The sequence below is a fragment of the Strongylocentrotus purpuratus genome, unplaced genomic scaffold (genome assembly GCF_000002235.5).
Source record: "Strongylocentrotus purpuratus isolate Spur 01 unplaced genomic scaffold, Spur_5.0 spur5_scaffold_14, whole genome shotgun sequence".
NCBI classification, from domain to species: Eukaryota; Metazoa; Echinodermata; class Echinoidea; order Camarodonta; family Strongylocentrotidae; genus Strongylocentrotus; species Strongylocentrotus purpuratus.
This window is the reverse complement of record NW_022145599.1, coordinates 9741986-9763523: the sequence shown is the minus strand read 5'-3', so window position 1 is coordinate 9763523 and position 21538 is coordinate 9741986. Positions and strand designations below refer to the sequence as shown.

The following is a 21538-nucleotide window of genomic DNA, read 5'->3' as shown; positions in this document are numbered from 1 at the left end:
ATGAAAGGCGGAGAGGTTGAATTCAAAACATCACCTCTGCTTATCTCGGTGAACTTTGTTTTATTGTTTCTTTTATTGTTATGGCATTATTCAAATGAGAGTCATCATGATATATAATAACAGATGTATTTATTAATGTCAATTACAATATAAAAGTTGAAACGTAGAATTCTGTTCACATGCATGAAATCATTCCCAGAAAAATTGGCATCGATTGCACCACAAGAGACCATTTTAACTGCACTTCAGACTATTACTTGAAAAACATATTGGGAAGGTTTGAATAAATAAGCGTAAGTGTATTCAAACACTAAATCAAAAGTAATTTTTTTTTTACTTAGGAGTACGTATCCAATAAAGCATTTAATAAGGTTACTCAGAAACATGTAACTTCATCCCAGTCAGCTCTTCTACAAAGGTTTTGAGAGGGATTTGGGAGGGGGTTGCGTTTTTTTGTCTTAAAACAAAAATTAGTACCCCCCATTCCCCCCCCCCCCAAAAAAAAGGGGGGAGGCATTTTTCCTTTTTCTTCAGGTTATATGCCGAAATATCGCAAACATTCTATGAAACACTATTTTCTAGAATAAGGGATACAAAAAAGTTTATTTTTGTTTTTCTTTTGTTTTTGTTTTTTGCTTTTGTTTACTTATGACCGGGTATATTAGAAAATTATAATCCAAAACATTACACAATTTCTCTTCTCTTTTTTTCCAGATGATTTCGGGATATCCGTTCCACCTTTAGTAGACTACTTAAGGACCATTTTAAGAGAATATAGTGACGGCCAGATCATAAAGGTAAACCTTTCACTACTTGTTAGTTATACTACGATTCGCAGAAGGATCATTAAATTACTCAAGATTACTCAAGATATGAAATTTGGGGCACCCATCCCCTTCAGAAGAAGGGGAATGGTCACTTATTAGAAAGAAAAAAGGGGCACTTATCAGAAGGTGAAACGGCACTTATGAGAAATTATAACAAAAATTTACGAGTCAGTAATGTTCTTAACTTCTTACATAGGCCGATCCCGGAAAGGGAGGGGTTGGGAATGGTGGATTACAATTAATTTGAGGTATTAAAGAAACATGTAGAAAACAAGTTTAGTGTACATGGTCATAGACTTTTTTTTAAAGAGCCCAAGCCCTAGTAAAATGGCGCTGCTTTGCCTATGCAGGAGCTTGTTCAGAACGCCGAGGATGCCGGCGCAGATACTGTCAAATTCCTGTATGACGTAAGGCACCATGGGACCGAGACACTGTACCTAGATTCTCTAGCACCTTACCAGGGTCCAGCCCTCTACTCCTTCAACAATGCCAAGTTCAAGCAAGCCGACTGGGATGGGATTCGGACGCCTGCCCGTAGCAAGAAGAAGACGGATCGTCTGAAGGTTGGACGTTTCGGCATTGGATTCAATTCCGTGTACCACATAACAGGTGAGAACGATATTAAAATACCAATAGATACATATATGAAAAAATGGAGGCACACAACATATAGACACCTTCCCATAATGACCTAGTTAATATTCTCAAAATATTTTTCTTTGGTGATACCACCCCACCCCCTGCCTGTGCCGCAAATAAAGAGCCTTTAAAGTCGTTTCGTTATAGATCAGTGTAGTTTAGCCCCCTCCTGAGGGAGATGTCTTGATACTCTGGAGTTGTTTCCCGGCGCCTATTGGCTATTGAAATGTGCGTTCTTTTTAAATGGAAAGTGGTTTATCTTTGTAAGGTGAAGTGATTACTTGCTATTCTAAGATGAAACTAAGTGAGTTTGGAAAGTCAGAGCATATTCAAAATAGTAATAGTTGATAATAGTAGTTACTGGCGAGTTTAGTCCTTTCAGACAAAGCTGCTGAAAAAAGATGTTAACAGCACATTTAAAAAAAAAAAATTGTCCCGAAATTCGAAAAATTGGCCGATCGATATTTCGTTCCGTGGGGGGGGGGAGGGGTGGGTGGGTAATGTCATCTTTTTGGGGTCACCCATTAGCACAATTCTTTTTTTTTATTTATTTTTTTTAATTAAAACAAAAATTTAAAAAATTGAGGGGCGAGGGGGGGTTCCTCCAAAACATACACACACAATCAAAAGTGGAGGGGGATGCACCTGGATTGTGTTATATACTTTTTTTTAGCATTGCAAGCATTATTGTTTCATTACTTTTATACTTATCACCCTTTCGATTACTTTTCAGATTTACCGAGCATCATGAGCGACCAAAAGCTGGCATTCATTGATCCATTAGAGGAACATTTTTTTGACAAGCGTGGTCGAGTCAAAACTGGATGGCAATTTGGTCTCAGATCCGACAGCGACATATTCTCGAAGTACGAAGACCAGTTTCAACCCTACCACAACATATTTCCCGGAGTAACAGGAGGGATTTCTACGGGATATTTCGACGGCACGTTGTTTAGATTTCCTCTGCGGCATGCGGCAAATAGTTTAAGTGACAAAATATACAGCGATGAAGGCAAATTAAGCGAGCTTCTCCAGGCTTTTCGAGCCGATGCTGACGTTGCTATGCTCTTTTTGCGCTCTTTGAATAACATCGAGGTGTTAAAGAGGCCATACGATCTGCAAGAGCCATCACTTGTTGTACGAGTTCGAAGGGAACACGATCCAAAAACACATCCACCGGGAAAAGAATTTTCTTCGCGTCTAGAAACTTACTGCTCTGATGTCAGTGGGCGCAGAGGGCCAATCAAGTTGATTGATTGTGTGACATTCACTACCGAAACACCGGAGGCATCCAAGGCACAACGCTGGGTTGTGAGTCATCATATCGCGGGTGATAGCATGTCTCTAGAGCTTTCCGATTTGGCCGAGAAGCAAAGTTATCTCCCTTGGGCAGCTGTTGCTATTCCCGTGAGTTCATCAGAACTAAGCAATGTATCAGGTGAAGCAGAGAATAACAACATTGGTAGAGTGTTCTGCTTTCTTCCTCTGCCACCTGGTGAGGAGAGTCGGACGGGTTTACCAGTTCACGTGCATGGATTCTTTGCTGTCAATAGCGATCGCCGCGGGATCAAGTGGCCCGGACCTGACCAAACGGACACTCTAGCACAATGGAACCAACTTCTTGTGAGAGAACTTATTCCACTTGTATATGTCGACGCGATCAAATACGCCATTAGTATTCACACCTCCCAGGACAGCGTGACCGCCGATTGCATCTATCGATCGTGGCCAGATCAAGAAGAGGTTCGTGGAAACTGGGATATTCTCTTGGAACCATTCTACAATGCTCTCTTCCAGGAAACTATCATACATAGCGACAACAATGGGTGGATGAACATCGCCGACGTCCACTTCAACGAGTTGAAAGTGGATGAAGATATGGAACAGGTCATCCTCAAGTGCTTCGACATCAAAGGCATTGCACACGCAAGGGTTCCCAATGTGTGCAGACAGGCCATCAGGAAGTTCTACAAACCTCAGCTATCCACTGTTTCTGCTTCCAGCCTTTGCCGTTGCCTCCGTGAAGATCCTGCGATTTTGACCAAGCTTAATGCTGAGGAGAAGCTTCTGGTCCTTAAGTTCATCTTGCGGGAGGACGCGAGACAGGATCTGGAAGGATTATGTCTTCTTCCTCTCGATGACGGAAGCTTTGACTTCTTCTCGAGTTCTGATGAAAAGAAAGTGTACCTACCAACCACCAAGTTCAACCGGCAGCTTGTACCAGGAGGATATCATCAATTCATCAGAACGGTACCAGAGGACAAGCCGCTTCATGAACTCCTGTCCAATATGGGTGTGTTTTGTTTTTCATTATTTTATCCTCTAACCGAATTACCTTGGGTTAAGATGAGAAATTCAGCAGCATAGATTATGATTGAACGTGGCCTCATTTGAAATAAAATTAGAGATTGTTAATTACAGCTGGAATGATTATATTAATTTCGTCACAATTCTATTTAGATATTTTTCCTTCGAATAGAAAGTATACAGCTAGGTATCTGAAAATCAGGTTTTAATCCTTAAAATGGAATGAGTTAGTCCACTGATATATGGGGGGAGGCGAAGTGTCAACCACTTTCCTGTAGAAACTGCTGCAAGCACATTTCTTTGATTTGTTTTCGTTCGATTTACTAGATTGTATCACAAAAGTACATTCATTGTTGCAGTTTGGATAGATTAACTTTTAAAAATGGGCAAAATATTTGAACGGATTGTGCATAGCCTGAATTCTTTAGTCGGGCATCGTCGAAACTTAATTCTTATATTTTCCTACTATTTAAAAGTGCTGCCAAATACGACCTAATGGGAATCTTTTTCATAACCTTTATTGACAGTTTATCGAATAACTTCAACAATAGAGGCATAGCAAATACAGAAACGATTAACTTTTGTGTAAATAAATTAACAATTGTAATTATTCTTAATTTCATGTGCAGATGGGCGTTATCAGCTGAAAGCATTAACCCTTGATGCAGTAGCAGAGCTCTTGAAGACCAGTTTGAAAACTCGGATAGACGATCAAGGGACCTGGGTACAAGACACAGAAGAGCCTTCTCTAAATACATGGCTTGAAGATGTCTGGTCAATGCTGTACAGAGAGAGTTCAAGTAAGTTAATTCTCTTTGAAGGTATCCATCTTGTACCGTTGGTTGAGGCCGATGGTGAGGGTAGAAGATTACTACCACTGTGCCCAAAGTCGGGAATTATCCAGAGAAGTCACCAAAGTCTCACATTGACAAGTGATCTGGCAAAAATTCTACAACAGATTGGAGTGACAGTCACAAACTGTCCTGATTATGTTCTCCGCCATCCAGCTGTCATGCGTGACGAATATATCAAGATGCCAACACCAGAAGGGGTAGTTAAATGCCTTCTGCTTTCAGATGATGAACTACTGATCCAGAGATTACATTCCTTCTCCACCGGTGATAGAGATGTCCTTGTGGAATATCTTGCACAGGCAAAACTCTCCCATGATGGAAAGAAACTTCTAAGTTGTCTACCACTATTTGAAAGAGTCGATGGAACCGGAAATGCAAAGATACCTTTAGTCACCATTGAACAATGCGAAGGGTACATCGAATGTTGCCAAGACGATATTCCTGCTCCATTGAAGCTCAAGGGGCTCTTGATCAATGGAAGAATAAAGTCTAAATGTCTGCTACAGAAGTTAGAAGTCTGTCCATTATCAAAATATCAGGTGATAATGAATGTCTTGGAAGAAGTTCATGAAGGGCAGTTGTACACGAAGCAAGAAGAACAACTTGTCTTGCAGTGGATAATGGAGCACTGGGAAGATATTAAGATCAACTGTAAGTCCAGCGTAGACATTCTGCGTCATATGAAATTCATCCCCAACAAGAATAATTCTTTATTGTCTCCCTGTAAACTCCTTGATCCAAGGAATCCATTGCTTGACGAACTGTTTGCCTCTCAAGGAGTATTTCCAGTTGCACCATTTGACTCACCTCAGTTCATAGAAGCTTTCAAACAGCTTGGCATGCGTGGACCAAGTGAAGTTACTTCATCCGAGTTGATTACATGTGTTGAGATGGTTGCTGAATCTCAAAGCCCAGAAAAGGCTCGAACGCTACTAGAGCTCCTCACAAGTAACCAAAGCCTTCTCGAAAGATCTGTCATTGATCGTATGAAACAGAAGCAATGTATTCCTTGCAGACAGTCTCCTCCAGAGTATTACCCCTCAGCTATTGAGTGGTATGGTAATCTTTCTACGAGACTGTCAACTCCCCACGAAATTCTGAGAGAAAAGAAACTAGCTGTACTGATATGTGGAGCCTCAAAATGCTTTACTTCCCAGGAGGACGAGAGTCGTTTCTCTACAGTCTACACAAAGATTGGAATGAATATCCCATCTCCCATAATTTCGGACGTCATGACACAGTTAGAACACTGTGTCAGGTATACAGAAGACAGAACTGGGGAAGATGTTACTGATATAGTACCAATGCTTAAGGAGATCTATTCATTTCTAATGGAAGCGTGGCGCAAGGACAAGAACACCAAGAACCTCATCCTTAATCGAGCTAAAGTTTGTATCTGGAATGGAAGTGGCTTTTCGGAACCAAGCAAAATGTGTGCAGTAAAACTTCCATTTTACCTAGCTCCTTACATGGCATCTATTCCGCAATCTACTATTATATTTGCAGACTTGTTTGAAGCACTAGGAGTTGAAAATAACATGGCGGCAAACTCCAATGCTCTGGTTGACATACTGCATAAGATCAAGAAAAGATGTGACGATTCAAAAACTGACGTGGCCTTCCAACAAGGACAGCGCCAACTTGTACTGCAGATCCTTCACCATCTACACGGCGCAGGAGAGCTCTCAGAAGTAGCTCGGTTACGCTTACTCGTTCCATCGCAAAGAGGAGAATGTCATCTCATTCCAGTTGATGAGAGCGCATACGTGGACAGAGAGTGGTTGAGACAAAGCAACGACAATGAGGAGATGGATGACGATGAAGACTTTACTTTGATTCATTCAGATATCTCCATGGACCTTGCAATATTCCTCCATGTCCGACCTGTCAGTCGACTTCTCCTAGATACAGAGGAATTGCAGGGTTTCACACCAGCTGGGCAGCATGAACCCCTGACTTTGCGCTTGTGGAATATTCTCAAGAACAACTATGTGGACACCGCCATCGTTAGTGAAATGATACAAAATGCGGAAGATGCAGGAGCTCAGGAAGTTCGCTTTCTCATTGATATGAGAAAAAACGAAAATGCAAATCTGAAATTATTCGATCCTGAAATGAGGTCTTGCCAGGGACCAGCCCTTTGGGTATACAACGATGCCGTGTTCACAGACCAAGACTTTGAAAATATTCTCCGTCTTGGAGGGCGTACCAAAGAAAGGGACGTTGAAAAGATCGGTAGGTTTGGGACCGGTTTCAACTCGGTGTACCGTATAACTGATGTTCCAAGTTTGGTTAGTAGGAACTACATGCAGTGTTTCGACCCTCATACCACACACCTTGGAAACGTTCTCCGGGACAAGAGTCAACCTGGTGTACGTCTCAGATTGAATAGCACCAAAGCACTCCGGAGATTCCCAGATCAGTTCAAGCCATTCAAGGGAGTGTTCGGGCTCGATTTCAGTGGAGAAAATGAGCCTTTTGACTACCAAGGAACACTCTTTAGACTGCCCCTCCGTTCTAAAGAAGCTGCACAGAAAAGCCAAATATGCAAGGAGAGCTACGATGGGGAGAAACTGATCAACCTGATGCAGAAAATGTGGGAATCATCACAAAACCTCCTGGTGTTCACCAAAAAGGTTAAGAAGGTTGCCTTGTTCTACCTTTCTGAGAATTCTAGCGATCCTTCGAGGGCTGAGGAGTTACTCACCATTCAGAAGACCATGCATTCTCCTAGGCTGAAGGATGATGATACTGTCGTGTCAACTGAATCATTCTGCTGCACAATGACCTCAAGGGGAGCTGAAGTGTTGCCAAAAATTGAAGGAATAGGAATTCGGGAGCATCCAAATTCTTTCGACACCTTCAAAGTGGTATGCAAGACTTCAAAACAAGCATCAGTTGTTGCACAGTCTCAGGAAGGAAAGTCACATGGGCTTTCTCCAGAGGCTGCCGTAGCTATCCCAATGAATGTAAGAGACTCGCAGAAAATCGAGGGGGAGATCTACTGCGGTCTACCTTTGTCAGTTCCAAGCTTTCTTCCATTTCACATGAATGGTACGTTCGCCATTAACGAAGATAGAAGAAGTCTACAATCACCGACACCACATGGGATGACTTTTCCTGAAAGATGGAATCATATATTGCTCTCTGACGTGATTTGCCGAGCATATATCTCTCTTCTATCAGACAAAGAATTCATTCAACAAATCAAGAATACATACGGGACAGATGTATCGCCGGAGTTGTTCTGGCCTGATGTTGATAAAGTACCTGAGATTTCAGTATGTTCAGGGCTGTTTAATGCTTTCTACAAAACGATAATATGTGGATTGGATGGCAAACAACCTGCAGTTTTCTGGACAAATGACGAACCTCGTCAGTTTCACAATGTAGTATTTTTCGGCGAGGAACTGCAAACGATGAAAGGAATCAAGGACGACTGTTTACAGATTTTGGCAACGTATCTGAATGAGTACTGTCACAATGGCCGTATGGTGGAAGTGATAGAGCTATCAAAGAAGACGTGGCAAGCACTCGAGAGGGCAGGTGTACGTAATATGGTAGAGACTAGAACATACAATCTGAACAGGTTGTTTGATGAAGCGTTCCTGCCATATTTAGATAGAGTGCCACAGGATCTGAGAGATCACCTCATTCTCTTTGCGCTTGAAATGAACGGTAACCTGCATCAGAAACTTCGAGATGTGAAATGCATCACCGTCTTAGGAGGAGCCGAACTAAAGACACCACGCGCCCTCATGCGCCAAGATGACCCTACACTCCGTGAATTGTTTGAGCTTCAGGGAGTATTTCCAGGTGCACCATTCGATTCAGCTCATCTGATGCCAGCTTTCAACCGCCTCGGTATGCGAGGACAGAATGAAGTTACTCCAGTTGAAATGGTAGAATGTGTTGATCTAGTTGAGAAAACACAATGCCCCAAGAAGGCCAGAGCTTTACTCGATCTCCTCGGGAAGAACCCTGGTCATTTTGACCGTTCACTGGTCGACGGCAGCACTGTAAGAGATTTCATGATGAACAAACGATGTATCCCTTGTAAACAGTCTCCGCCAGAATATTACCCACCGGATATCGAATGGTGTGGGAACACTTCATCCCGTCTGACAACTCCCCAAGAGATTTTGATAGAAACGAAGCAAGCCGTGCTAATATCTGGAGCTTCCAGGTCTTTTATTTCTCAACAAGATGGTCTGTTTTCCACAGCTTTAACTCCGCTCGGAATAACAAACCGCACTCCAGTGATCTCGGACGTCATAGCACAAATAGAACGTTGTGTAAAGTATGCCACAGACAGAACAGAACAAGATGTAACAGACATAATACCAATGCTCAAGGAGATTTATGCATTTCTGAGGGAAGAATGGCAGCGTAATTCAAACGTAAGGAACTGCATATTGGATCGAGTAAAATGTTGTGTATGGAATGGCAACGGCTTTTCAGAACCAAGGAAAATGTGTACAGGTAATCTTCCGTTTGATATAGCTCCTTACATGGCATCTATTCCTAAGACTACATGTGCGTTTAAGGATTTGTTTGAAGTGCTTGGAGTCAAAAGAAACATCGACACAAATTCGGAAGCTCTGGTTGAAATACTACATGAAATCAAAAGCAAATGTGACGCCCCGGGAGCAAATGTAATCTTCCAACAAAGACAGCGCCAACTTGTACTGCAGATCCTTCACCATCTAAATGCCACAGGAGAGCTCTCAGAAGAAGCTCGGGTACGATTATTCGTTCCATCGCAAAGAGGAGAATGTCATCTCATTCCAGTTGATGAGAGCGCATACGTGGACAGAGAGTGGTTGAGACAAAGCACCGACGATGAGGAGATGGATGACGATGAAGACTTTACTTTGATTCATTCAGATATCTCCATGGACCTTGCAAAATTCCTTCAAGTCCGACCTGTCAGTCGACTTCTTCTGGATTCAGAGGAATTCCAGGGCTTCATACCAGCTGGGCAGCATGAACCCCTGACTATGCGCTTGTGGAATATTCTCAAGAACAACTATGTGGACACCGCCATCGTTAGCGAAATGATACAGAATGCGGAAGATGCAGGAGCTCACGAAGTTCGCTTTCTCATCGACATGAGAAAAAACGAAAATGCAAACCTGAAACTATTCGATCCTGAAATGAGGTCTTGTCAGGGACCAGCCCTTTGGGTATACAACGATGCCGTGTTCACAGACCAAGACTTTGAAAACATTCTCTGTCTTGGAGGTCGCACCAAAGAAAAAGACGCTGAAAAGATTGGGAAGTTTGGGATCGGTTTCAACTCGGTGTACCGTATAACTGATGTTCCAAGTTTTGTTAGTAGGAACTACATGCAGTTTTTCGACCCTCATACCACACACCTTGGAAACGTTCTCCCGAACAAGAGTCAACCCGGTGTACGTCTCAGATTGAATAGCTCCAAACGACTCCGGAGATTCCCAGATCAGTTCAAGCCATTCAAGGGAGTGTTTGGGCTCGATTTCAGTGGAGGAAATGAGCCATTCAACTACAACGGAACACTCTTTAGACTGCCCCTCCGTTCTAAAGAAGCTGCACAGAAAAGCCAAATATGCAAGGAGAGCTACGATGGGGAGAAAATGATCGACTTGATGCAGAAAATGTGGGAATCATCACAAAACCTCCTGGTGTTCACCAAAAAGGTAAAGAAGGTTGCCTTGTTCTACCTTTCTGAGAATTCTAGCGATCCTTCGAGGGCTGAGGAGTTACTCACCATACAGAAGACCATGCGATCTCTGAGGATGAAGGACGATACTACCGTCATTTCAACTGAATCAATCCACTGCACAATGACTGCAAAGGGAAATGAAGTAATGTCACTGAAACGAGAAGTTAGTGGAGACCTTGACTTGGTGAAAGTGATATGCAAGACTTCAGAACAGGCAGCATCTCTTGCAAAATCTCCGGATGGCAAAGAGTGTGGACTTTCACCTGAAGGTGCGATTGCCTTTCCTTTTCATAGACCACCAATGTCTGCATTTGAGAAAAAGATTTACTGCTTTCTTCCCCTCTCAATTAACAGCATGCTCCCGGTACATATAAACGGATCTTTCGCTGTAAAAGAGGATCGACGGAGTCTTTACATGCCAGTGGCCGATGGAAGGTTGATTTCTGAGAAATGGAATCACATACTTCTGGCAGATGTGATATGCAGAGCGTACGTTGCTCTGTTGTCTGACGGTGAGATTATTCAACAAGTGAAGGACACATACGGCTCAGATATGTCTCCTGAGGAATTGTGGCCGGATATTGATGACGTACCAAAGAATTCAGAATGTTCAGCACTGTTTGATGCTTTCTACAAGGCAATGGTACATGGGTTTGATGGTCGTGAATCATCATTGTTCTGGAAAGATGGCAAATCACATCAGTTCACGAATGTTGTGTTCCTTAGTGAAGAAGTTCAGAAAGAGACATCAGTCAATGAAGTGGTAAAAAAGGTACTAAGCGACCATCTCCCCTCAATGGAAGTGATGTCATTGACCGAGAAAACTTGGAGAGCCATAAGAAGAGTAGAGCTGATAGATGAAGTTCTCAAGAGAACTTATGATTTCAACAGGTTCTTCAATGAAGTGTTTCTCCCACAAATCAGTCAGGTGCCGGACAACATCAGAAACCAACTGGTTCTGTTTGCACTCAATAAAAGCGAAGACACACTGCAGCAGAAACTAAAAGATGTGAAATGCATACCAGTACAGGGAGGAACTGAACTGCGGAAACCTTGTGATCTAGTACACCCGAAAGGCAAAGTTGCACCTTTGTACTCGGAGTCTGATAAGGTTTTCCCTCTGGGAGAAAAATTCACTGACATCAACACATTGGCGTCACTAACTAAGCTAGGAATGATGAAAGACTATCTTCATGAGGATATTTTCGTCGAGCGATGCGAGACTGTTCACATTCTGCATTCAAGCTGTATGGAAGGAGCTCAAACGAGATGCCATGCTGTACTGAAGTATCTGTCGGAGATGTTGGGGAGTGATTGGAATAGGAAGAAAAACCTCAAAGAACGGCTGGCCAGTATACCATTCTTGCCTATCTTGTGTGAGGGAAACAGAGATCCAGCTCTACCATGGGTGGAAACAGACTGTGCTTATGCATCTGCTAACGATGTGTACTCTCATTCTAAAACATATTTGGTAAGCAGCACGTCAAACGTTGTGGACGAATCAGAAGAGTGGAAGCTTCCCAGGAAAGTCGAGCACTTTCTTGGTCTTGCAAATAAATATCCCTCCGTCAAAGATGTACTCAAGCAATTCTCGAACTTTCGTAGTCACTACGAAATGAATAATGAATCCATTTCTGGTCATCGGTTAGAAATGATATGCGAAGCGGTCTACGAGCATGTTGAAATTGCTTGTAAAGAAAATAGTCCTGATATCTCCAACGAAGCTCTTCAGAATCAATCATTCTTTCTTGTAGATCGCAAGTTTGTAGTGGCCTCTATGGTTGCCGATGGAGGCAGAGATCTTCCACCGTATCTATTTAAAGCTTCCCAGTTCCTGAAACAATATCCTAGTCTTTTGAAACGTGCAGCATTGAAGAGGGAATTTTATGCCGGAGACTATCAAGGTGTTCTCCAATCTATATACGAGGATAGCAATGGGAAACCTCTAGATGATGGGGTCTTGGAGGTTGCTATCTTAGCTGCCGATCGACTTGCTAGTTTCCTCAAAGATGATGATGATGAGAGACGGTCTCCCGATGCATTTCTCCCAGATGAGCACAAGTGCATGAGGCCTGTATCAGATCTCTGCTACAGTGACGTTGACTGGTTTGAATACGACGAAGTCAAACTCCGCAAATGTCACTTGAAAATCAGTTTCATGCTTGCAAAAAAGCTCAAAGTGAAGGATGTTCGACAACAGATGCTCCGGTCATACGATATGGGTTTCCCAGGGGAAGAGTTTGGCCAACATGAGAAACTTACAACCCGTATCAAGCGGATTCTTGAATCATACCCATCTGATGAAACAATTCTGAAAGAACTTCTTCAAAATGCAGACGATGCTGGAGCAACTCAAATCCACTTTGCCTACGATCCTCGCTCACATAATGGAAAGAAACTTCTAGGAGATGGCATGAAAGCTTTGCAGGGTCCAGCTCTTTGTGTCTTCAACGACAAGTCTTTTACAGATGAAGATATTCGTGGGATACAGAATCTTGGAGAAGGTAGCAAAGCTGATCATATGGAAAAGATAGGCCGTTATGGGGTCGGTTTCAATGCGGTGTATCAACTTACGGATTGCCCAAGTTTCATCTCCAAAGGTGAACGATTATGCATGTTTGACCCTCTGCTGAAGTATATTCCTGGAGCAACATCGACTAAGCCGGGCCGTCAGATAAGGGTTAATGGCAGTGTGCGTTCTTCGTATCCAGATACCTTTCAATGCTACTTGGAAGACATTCTTGCAGATGGAGAGCAGGACTATACTGTTTTTCGTTTTCCATTGCGGGAGGAAGCTTCAACACTCAGTGAAAACGTATGGCGACCAAAGGAGATTCGGAAGCTACTACAAGACTTTGAGAATGCTGCATTTGAGAGTCTTTTGTTTCTGAAAAACATCACTAAAATCAGCATCTCAGAGCTAACGAGCTCAGGAGTTATTGGCTCTACTCGTGCTATCAAAGCAGAGATTACCCCAACTGAATGTGCCAAGAAAAATGATTTCCTGCGCAAAGTTCAAGATATCAGTAGCGCAGAACAGGATGGCGGTACCTGGCAAACCGAACCAGCAGAAGTCATATACCAGATGAAATTGAGAAGAAAAGGAAGAGATGAGGATTGGGTGATATGTCAGCAAGTAGGAAGTGCAGACACGGCTGAAGTAAACATAATGCGAAAATACAAACTACTTCCAGTGGGGGCTCTTGCTGCCTGTCTGACAGATAAAAGAGTGGGACTCAAAGGAAGGGCCTTCTGCTTCTTACCCCTTCCAATTGCAACGGGACTTCCAGTTCACGTGCACGGACACTTCGTCTTAGACTATGAGAGTAGAAGACACTTGTGGGAATGCAGCAAACTAGATGAACAAACAAAGTGGAACCGTCACGTCATCCAGAAAGTTATTGCACCGGCTTATGTGAAGTTGTTGTTGTGGATACAGGAATTCTTTGTCACGAAATATAAATGGTCAAGATCACTGTCATGCGAACAGAAAGCTCACACTTTGAAACTCCTTCAGAAATACCACACCTTCTTTCCCAACACCAACGACAAAGGGCCGTACTGGGAAGTGCTTGAAGCCACTGTATACGAAATTGTTGCCTCGAAAGCCCTGATGCTATTTCCTTCTCTATACAGAAAAGATGATGACAACAGCGACTTTTTCCTAACATGGAAGACCCCTGTCGTGCACATGCAGCCACCAGACGAATCAAAGGTGGGATATTTCAACACACTGCCAAACCACATGAGTGACAACTTCACATTACCTAGCTACTTGAAGGCTGAGAATCAAGAAAATGTGAACAAACTGAAGGAGACACTGATTGAAATCACATTTCCATTACTAGAGTCTTCGACGAGGGTAATGCACCGTCTCCGTAATGCATGCAAACATCTCAATCAGGAATTCATGAACCATGAATCAGGAAACTATGAAGTTCTTGAAGTTTTACCTTCAAATGTGGTGTCTTTCCTTCGCGGAGACAATCCCCTTCAGAGGCAATTACCAATGCCACTTTCAAAATCAAGGATCCACGACGAGGGGAGACTGAAGGGACTCATAGATTACTGCAAAAAGGGAACACAATCTAACTTTAGGGACAGTCTCCACGGACTACCATTGCTCTTCACTCAGGATGGTAACTTGAGGAAGTTATCACGTGATGAGCGGGTCTTTGCATCGGAATTCTGTGATCTTTTCATTCCTCAGAGTCATAGGTTTCTACATATCAACTTTCTACACACTCTACCACGAAATGTCGATCTCTTTTGTAAGCTTGATGTGAGAGCAGTATCTGCGCTTCTTGATGATTGCAACCCTTATCTTTTTTGTAATTCAGATGAAATACTAAGGCTTCAGCACCACCTTTCATCTGAATGGTTTGAACGTTTGTGGAGTCTTCTTGAATCCTTCTGCACAGAGGCGAAAAGGTGGACTGATGTTGCTGACGATATCAGAGTTGAACTTCGCCATCGGGCGATATTACCTGTCACAGAAACAACAGCTCCGTATCGTCAAGAAATTAAGCTAATGGCACCTGTCAGTTTATCCTCAACAATAATAGTCGAACCAACCGAGTCGGAAAAGACATGCTGGCCAATATACTCAGCACTTAAATCACTGAACGTCTACAAGGTCGAAAAATCCATTCTACGCGACGACAATTCTAGATTAATACATCATCTCGTCGCACACATGGGCAACAACACGAGGGTTTTAGATGCTCTGATGTACTGGGTAGAAAGAGACTTTGTGAGATTCAGAAACCTCAATGCTGATCAACATGAAGAAATCCTGAGATTCTTCAATAACTGTGAAAGCCAAGCTGATCTCCAGAGGTTGAAGAGCCTGCCTTGCTTCAAATCGATTGCAGGTGACTTTGTCAGTATCAGAGAATTCGACACAGTTCTTGTCCTCCCAAGTATGATTCCAAAAAAGGAACAAGATAAATGGGTTAGTACCACTCGCGCTATATTTCTACAGTTCAACATATCGCTTAAATCTCTATACAAGAAGCTAGGATTGACTGATACAACAGAGATTGACGTGTATGTACAGTACATTCTGCCGGTCTTTGACCAACTCAGCGAGAACAGTCGTCTTGAACATCTTGTGCGGATCAAACAACTACTACAAGAGCTACCCCATCATAACCCAAAGAAGTCCTTTAGTGGAACTAGGGAGGTAGCTAGTCAGAGATTAAGATTAAGTCACCTGCGTTTCATAACCGGTGCAAATGGGGAATTGCTGAAGGCTGGGGACTTCTATGACCCAGAAGTGGAGATATTTTCTCTAATGTTGAACAAGGTCCGGTTTCCACCAGATCGCGTCATAGTTTCTTTAGGCCTTCCATTCCTTCGAGAAATAGGACTACAAGTTGTTATTACCAGAGACTTATTCCTCTCCTTTGCCCAGCAGGTGCATGTATCACACTCTGACCTTAAGGAGATGAAAAAGAAGTCCAATGCACTTGTGTCGGAATTGAGAAGGAGATGTGATCTTCACAAAGACTCTTCTTTCCTAAAGCGAGTCGGTATGGTTGACTTTCTTGTGAGTGACGGGATCAGCACAGAGATGAAATCTATTCATCCACCTTTCATGAAGAAAGGAACTCTCATGAGGTATTCTGGATCAAGTTATCTCAAACACACACAACTGTTATGGTCAATCAACAGCATCCTGCCAAATTATGCGACTTCTGGGAAATGCTTCCCTTGTGGTATAAGTATCCATGAGAAAATGGGCGTTGCACAAGACCCTGAATTTATGAGTGTCGTCCAGCATTTACGGAATATTTGTAACAGACTCCAACAGAAGAATGACAAGAAGATATCTCACCCTGAATATCTAGCTAGTGTACTACAGAAAATATTGACATTCGTTTCCTCCGAGTGCGCAGGACAAAACTGCTCTCAGGAACATCCCTGTGAAAGGTGCTGTATCATCAGAGATGAGTTGCGAAACGTTCCTATCGTCTTTTTGGAGCTCGAGGATGAGCATCGCTTAGTCAAAGCAGAACAGATATCACGTACGATGGAAGGAAATCTAGAGCCTTTTCTCTACCAGCTGCCAGACAAGTGGGTTCCTTTCTTCAAGTTATTTCAAATTCTTGGCGGAACAGTGAAACCTTCCATTCGCCAATATGCTTTTGTTCTTGAAAGCCTCTACGAAAGGGGACAGAGTGCATGGTCAAACCCAAATGTAGTCAACATGGTAGACAGGGCCACGTGTGGCCTTTATGAAGAGTTAATGAAGACCAACCCTGCACAGATAGCTGCTGCTTTCGTTCCCGGACACTCACTGTATCTACCTTCGTGTCAGCAAAGCTTGGAACGATCAGATCGCCTTCTAGTGAATGATGTCGAACACTACACAAACCGACTTCTTAGATCTAATCTCCCACTCGTCAAGATCTTTCAAAGTCACGAACGAATCGCGCGAGAAGCTATCTCCATGCTTCCTGAAAGTATGAAACCGAAAGCAGTAAGCACAGAGGTGAAAGAAATGTTGAGCAAGACTGGTCACGATTTGCAAAAGTGTTTCTTGACTGGAAACGATCCATGTGAGTTTGAAAGAAGACTTCAAATCCTGCAGTCCAAGGAGTTTCTTAGTGCGCTTTGCGCCATCATGAGGCACAACAGGCAGGAAGAAGTTGCCGAGGAGACCAGGAAACAGTTTAGAGATCGCCTAACTGGACTCAAGATTACATGTATGCAGCAGTTACATTCAATCCTGCAAATCAATGGTCAAGACATAGAAGGAAGTGAAACCGAAGTACCTTCCTTCATCAACAGTGATAATGAGCTGTTTGTTCAGCATAGTGAAGGAAAAAGTATAATGGAAACACTATTAGGTGTTGCAATCCATGTCAACCAAGTCCTTGGTAATGTGTTTGAGGATAGATATAATATGGCTATCCTGCTATCTCAAGAATCTCCAGCTACTATCCCGAAAGCACTAGCGAAGTTCGGCATTGTCGCAGAAAAAATGGAAGATGACACAAGTTTCATGTTGCCTAAACCTGGAAGTACTATTCCAGAACAACTCTACCACCTCATAGAACACGACCCCTGGACGTCTTTCAGCAAAGGCGATTACGTAGGGTACGCACAAACCGATGAAGACAGTGACTATTACATATACGCAGTAGTGATCAAGAGGATACGCAACGAGTCACTCAAGTCAGTTTATCTCATCGACATTGGAAAGGACAGCCCTATAAAGGCCAACGTGTTGGACATGCACAAGATTCACATCCCGAAGTCCACATCAGGTATGGAGCTTGTTCCATCTGATAAAGTAAACTCAGATGATGGTGGACCGTGTCATTCTGGTCATCGGGAATCATCTCTTCCGACTGATGTTGAAGAAGCAAAGCGACAGGTGACCGCAGAATTGGAGGAGATCTGGCAGCTTCCAGAGGAGCAGAAAAGGAAGGCTCTCCGCCGATTGATGCTAAAATGGCATCCAGACAAGCATCCAGAAGGTCCGAAGGAACTGTTTGACGAAGCATTCAAACATCTCCAGAGTGAACTTCAAAGACTAGAAAAGGGTCTTTCAAAAACAAGTTCATCGTATGAAGACCTTTTCAAGTCAGCTGAGCAGAGAGCAAGGGAAGACAGACGACGGTATACTCACTTCGGAGGATTTGCATCAGGATTTTGGGCAGGAGCTGGTTTTGGTTTTGGAGGAGGAAGGGGTAGAGGAGGTTCTAGATCAGCTAACTGGAAAAGCTTCTTCACTGAAGCTTCGAGATCACCAGATATCCGCAATGCTCGCCGTTGGCTACGCCAGGGACAAGAAGATCTCCGTGCTGCCCAACATGATCTTAACCCACATGATGAGCCTTCACTAGAGTGGGTGGCTTACAAGTGCCACCAGAGTGTAGAAAAGGCCCTCAAAGCTGCTCAAGTTGCCATCAGAGGATGTTACGATAGTACCCATAGCATTGATGGTCTAGCCCGTGACGTGAGTGAACACTTAAACTCATCAGAACTTCGCCAGAACGTGTGCCAGCTCAGCTCTCTCGTGGATGATCAAAGGCCTCGGTACCCAGATAGATGCGCCTCCTCACAGATTCCTCACGAGGTCTTTAGCGACCAATCCAAAGGTGAGGAAATGATCCAGCTCACCCGTGAAATTATTACAGTGGTTCAAACATCATTGGTTCCGTCCAGATCATGAACACAAGGTTCGAAGTATACGTATCTAGGTATACACAAATATCGCTTTCGTTTCCACTTCTTTCACATATTACGACATACCCGCATTGTGGAATCGAAGAAAGACGTGAGTGGCCATATTCTAGTGACTCTTGCGAGAAGATTTGAATGAGTTGATATGTACATGTACTTATGACAGCGCTATTAGTATTTGTAATCATGCGAAATAGCCCAGTTCGTAGTTAGCACAAGATACACTTGACCCCAAATATCCACAGATCTTTTACACATTGACCTGTCCCACTTTAGATTAGATTTATCACTGCCAAAGGCATGGTTGTACATTTGTTTGCTCTTTTGAGAAGAATTCTTCCTTCTGTATTCATTATAACCGTCGGTGTATACATGAATAATGATGACATAACTTTCATGAGCACGTATCCAATATTCGTCTGACCTTCATCTGCCTTTGCGCAGATTATATTCATGAATTTGCTTATTATTATCACTTTCGACTCAAAACCATACAAATAGTAAATTCGGTTGATTTATGAATTGATTACTGATGCTATCAGGCCCTTTTGTTCCTCTCACTCTGGTCGATATCATATTTCGTTCACTAATGCATCATTCAAACGAAGTACTTTAATTCGTATGCATTGACGTTTGATTTAAAGGGCGATCCAACCCCTGTGATAACTTCAATTGTATGAAAGAAAAATAAGAGAAACAGAATGGCGAAAGTTTGAAATAAATGATTAGCAGTTTGGTGATAATTTTGATTATGACGTAGTTGCGGATAACTCTCCCGTTTGTCGCGTACAAAGATATCATTAATTCCTGTTTTTCTCCTAATTGCCTTCTCCCTTGGGGCACTACTCAAAAATATTATGGATAACATCTAATCAAGAATAGACCAATCTGAGTCATACATATTTTTTTTAATTGAAATTTTAATCATTTTGTGTTGGAACAAATGGGAATTTTATCCCACACTACATCACAGAGACATTACCAATACCTTTACCTGCTAGACATTTTGATTGACACAGCGGATGCGTATTATAATGTCATTAAAAATAAACATTGAACGTGCAACGTAAATAGTCTTGTTATGTCATCCGTACAGAATCAGAATACACAGGTATAATTAAGTATAGTGTCGTTTGATATCAATGATCGTAATATTGAATATTGCGGAAATTGTTTACCATTTAAAATATACCATATTATTGAGTTTATGTGTGATGTCAGCACAATCGTATCTATTAGGCCCTCACTGAGAAAATTTAATGATAGCTATTCAGTTTAAATGTCTATCTTCTACTGGTGTAATGAAAATTGTGGTTTCTCTTGCTTTGAATTGCGAATACAATTGTATCTATGATTAAAAGGAATATATTCATAATATTAATGATATCAAACAAAACAACAAACAAACTAAAATGTAAATATTACTGGCACTTTTGTCGTCGAATAATATGTTTTTTTAGCATTAAAACAAAGAAAATCAATACTGAATACCTCATCATTAAAATTAATGATAGATTACAATATGTTTTGCCAAAACTGTTATTAAGTGTACACCCTTTCTGTGATACACATTTTCTTAGTTGTTGCTCTACTGTAGAAGAAGTGTTATATTTTACAGATTTGTTGTATACATCCTAATCTTTGTGAATTTATGATAGATTATAATATGTTTTGCCAAAACTGTTATTAAGTGTACACCCTTTCTGTGATACACATTTTCTTAGTTGTTGCTCTACTGTAGAAGAAGTGTTATATTTTACAGATTTGTTGTATACATCCTAATCTTTGTGAATTTATGATAGATTATAATATGTTTTGCCAAAACTGTTATTAAGTGTACACCCTTTCTGTGATACACATTTTCTTAGTTGTTGCTCTACTGTAGAAGAAGTGTTATATTTTACAGATTTGTTGTATACATCCTAATCTTTGTGAATTTATGTTTTGTAATGTTAACAGCAATTATAGAATATAACAATATATGGTAGTTATGAATGTACTGTATTCTCACTGACTTATTCACATACATAAGTTGCATTGATATATGATAATGTCCTAACGACGAATGACTTTTTTATTCAAGTGTCATACGATGGAGAAATTTGTGTAAATAATGTTTTACTTTTGTACATAATCGTTTGCGAGACTTGTACATATTATATACCTGTTCTGATTGCGTCAACATATTCTATCAACAGAATATAATGAAGCCATTGGCGCCACAATACAATGGATTGACTTAACCGTATTATCTTCAAGATTTCATATTATATCATAGTATTACATACTATTTTGTACTGAAAACTGTCACTAATGTAATATTATTGATATATCATTCTTAATTGACACATATCCTTTCATCTATAGAGAGCATATTGTGCATCTTTGTATAGAAGAATTTCGCATTATTCATTAAACACTTGAAGGTTGTACTATTTCAACACAACAACATTGACAAAAATATTAACTGTAAATAGTCTACCTGTGATATACACCCGTTACTGTACATTGCAGGATTTGAGCCGAATTGCGACAGAGAAAAAATCTTTTGTTTCCCCCTCACTCATGCGAAAGTTTTACCATGGCAATTCGCTCTTACGGAACTTACCAGATCATGTTATTAAAATGGATGAGTTTGGACAAGATAGAGGGGTGTACTTCATTCTCCTGAATTATACATGTTAAATGAACTTCATGTATAACTTTCAATCATTAAAATAATATTGAAAGACATTTTACTTTTTGCAAGACTTAGGAATGTTGTTGTTGTTGTTGTTTATTGCGTCAAAATATACTGACAAAGATATTTTATGGACGCGTTGATAATGATGTATGTTAGAAGGTGAATTCATATAAATATATTTAGTTATATATAAATATTACACGGTTTGTACAGAAGTGTAATATCAACTGCAGAAATAACATTGCTTGCTGCCACATTTTTTAACTTGAAGTATTTACATTATTTGGATTGCACGGAGAAAAGTGAATTTATCAATGAACTACTTAAT

At 41.5% G+C, this 21538-nt stretch overlaps 1 protein-coding gene across 1 annotated transcript in view; it reads left to right on the top strand.

The window, feature by feature from the left end:
* The window catches only part of LOC105444521 (sacsin-like), a 31210-nt gene extending 11285 nt beyond the window's left edge, over window positions 1-19925 (top strand). The window contains exons 5-8 of the mRNA XM_030984989.1: window positions 715-797; window positions 1178-1436; window positions 2200-3759; window positions 4403-19925. Coding sequence (XP_030840849.1) covers window positions 715-797; window positions 1178-1436; window positions 2200-3759; window positions 4403-18516 — 16016 coding nt within the window. The 3' untranslated portion in view covers window positions 18517-19925. The remainder of the gene's footprint in view (window positions 1-714; window positions 798-1177; window positions 1437-2199; window positions 3760-4402) is intronic.
* Window positions 19926-21538: the final 1613 nt, after the last annotated feature.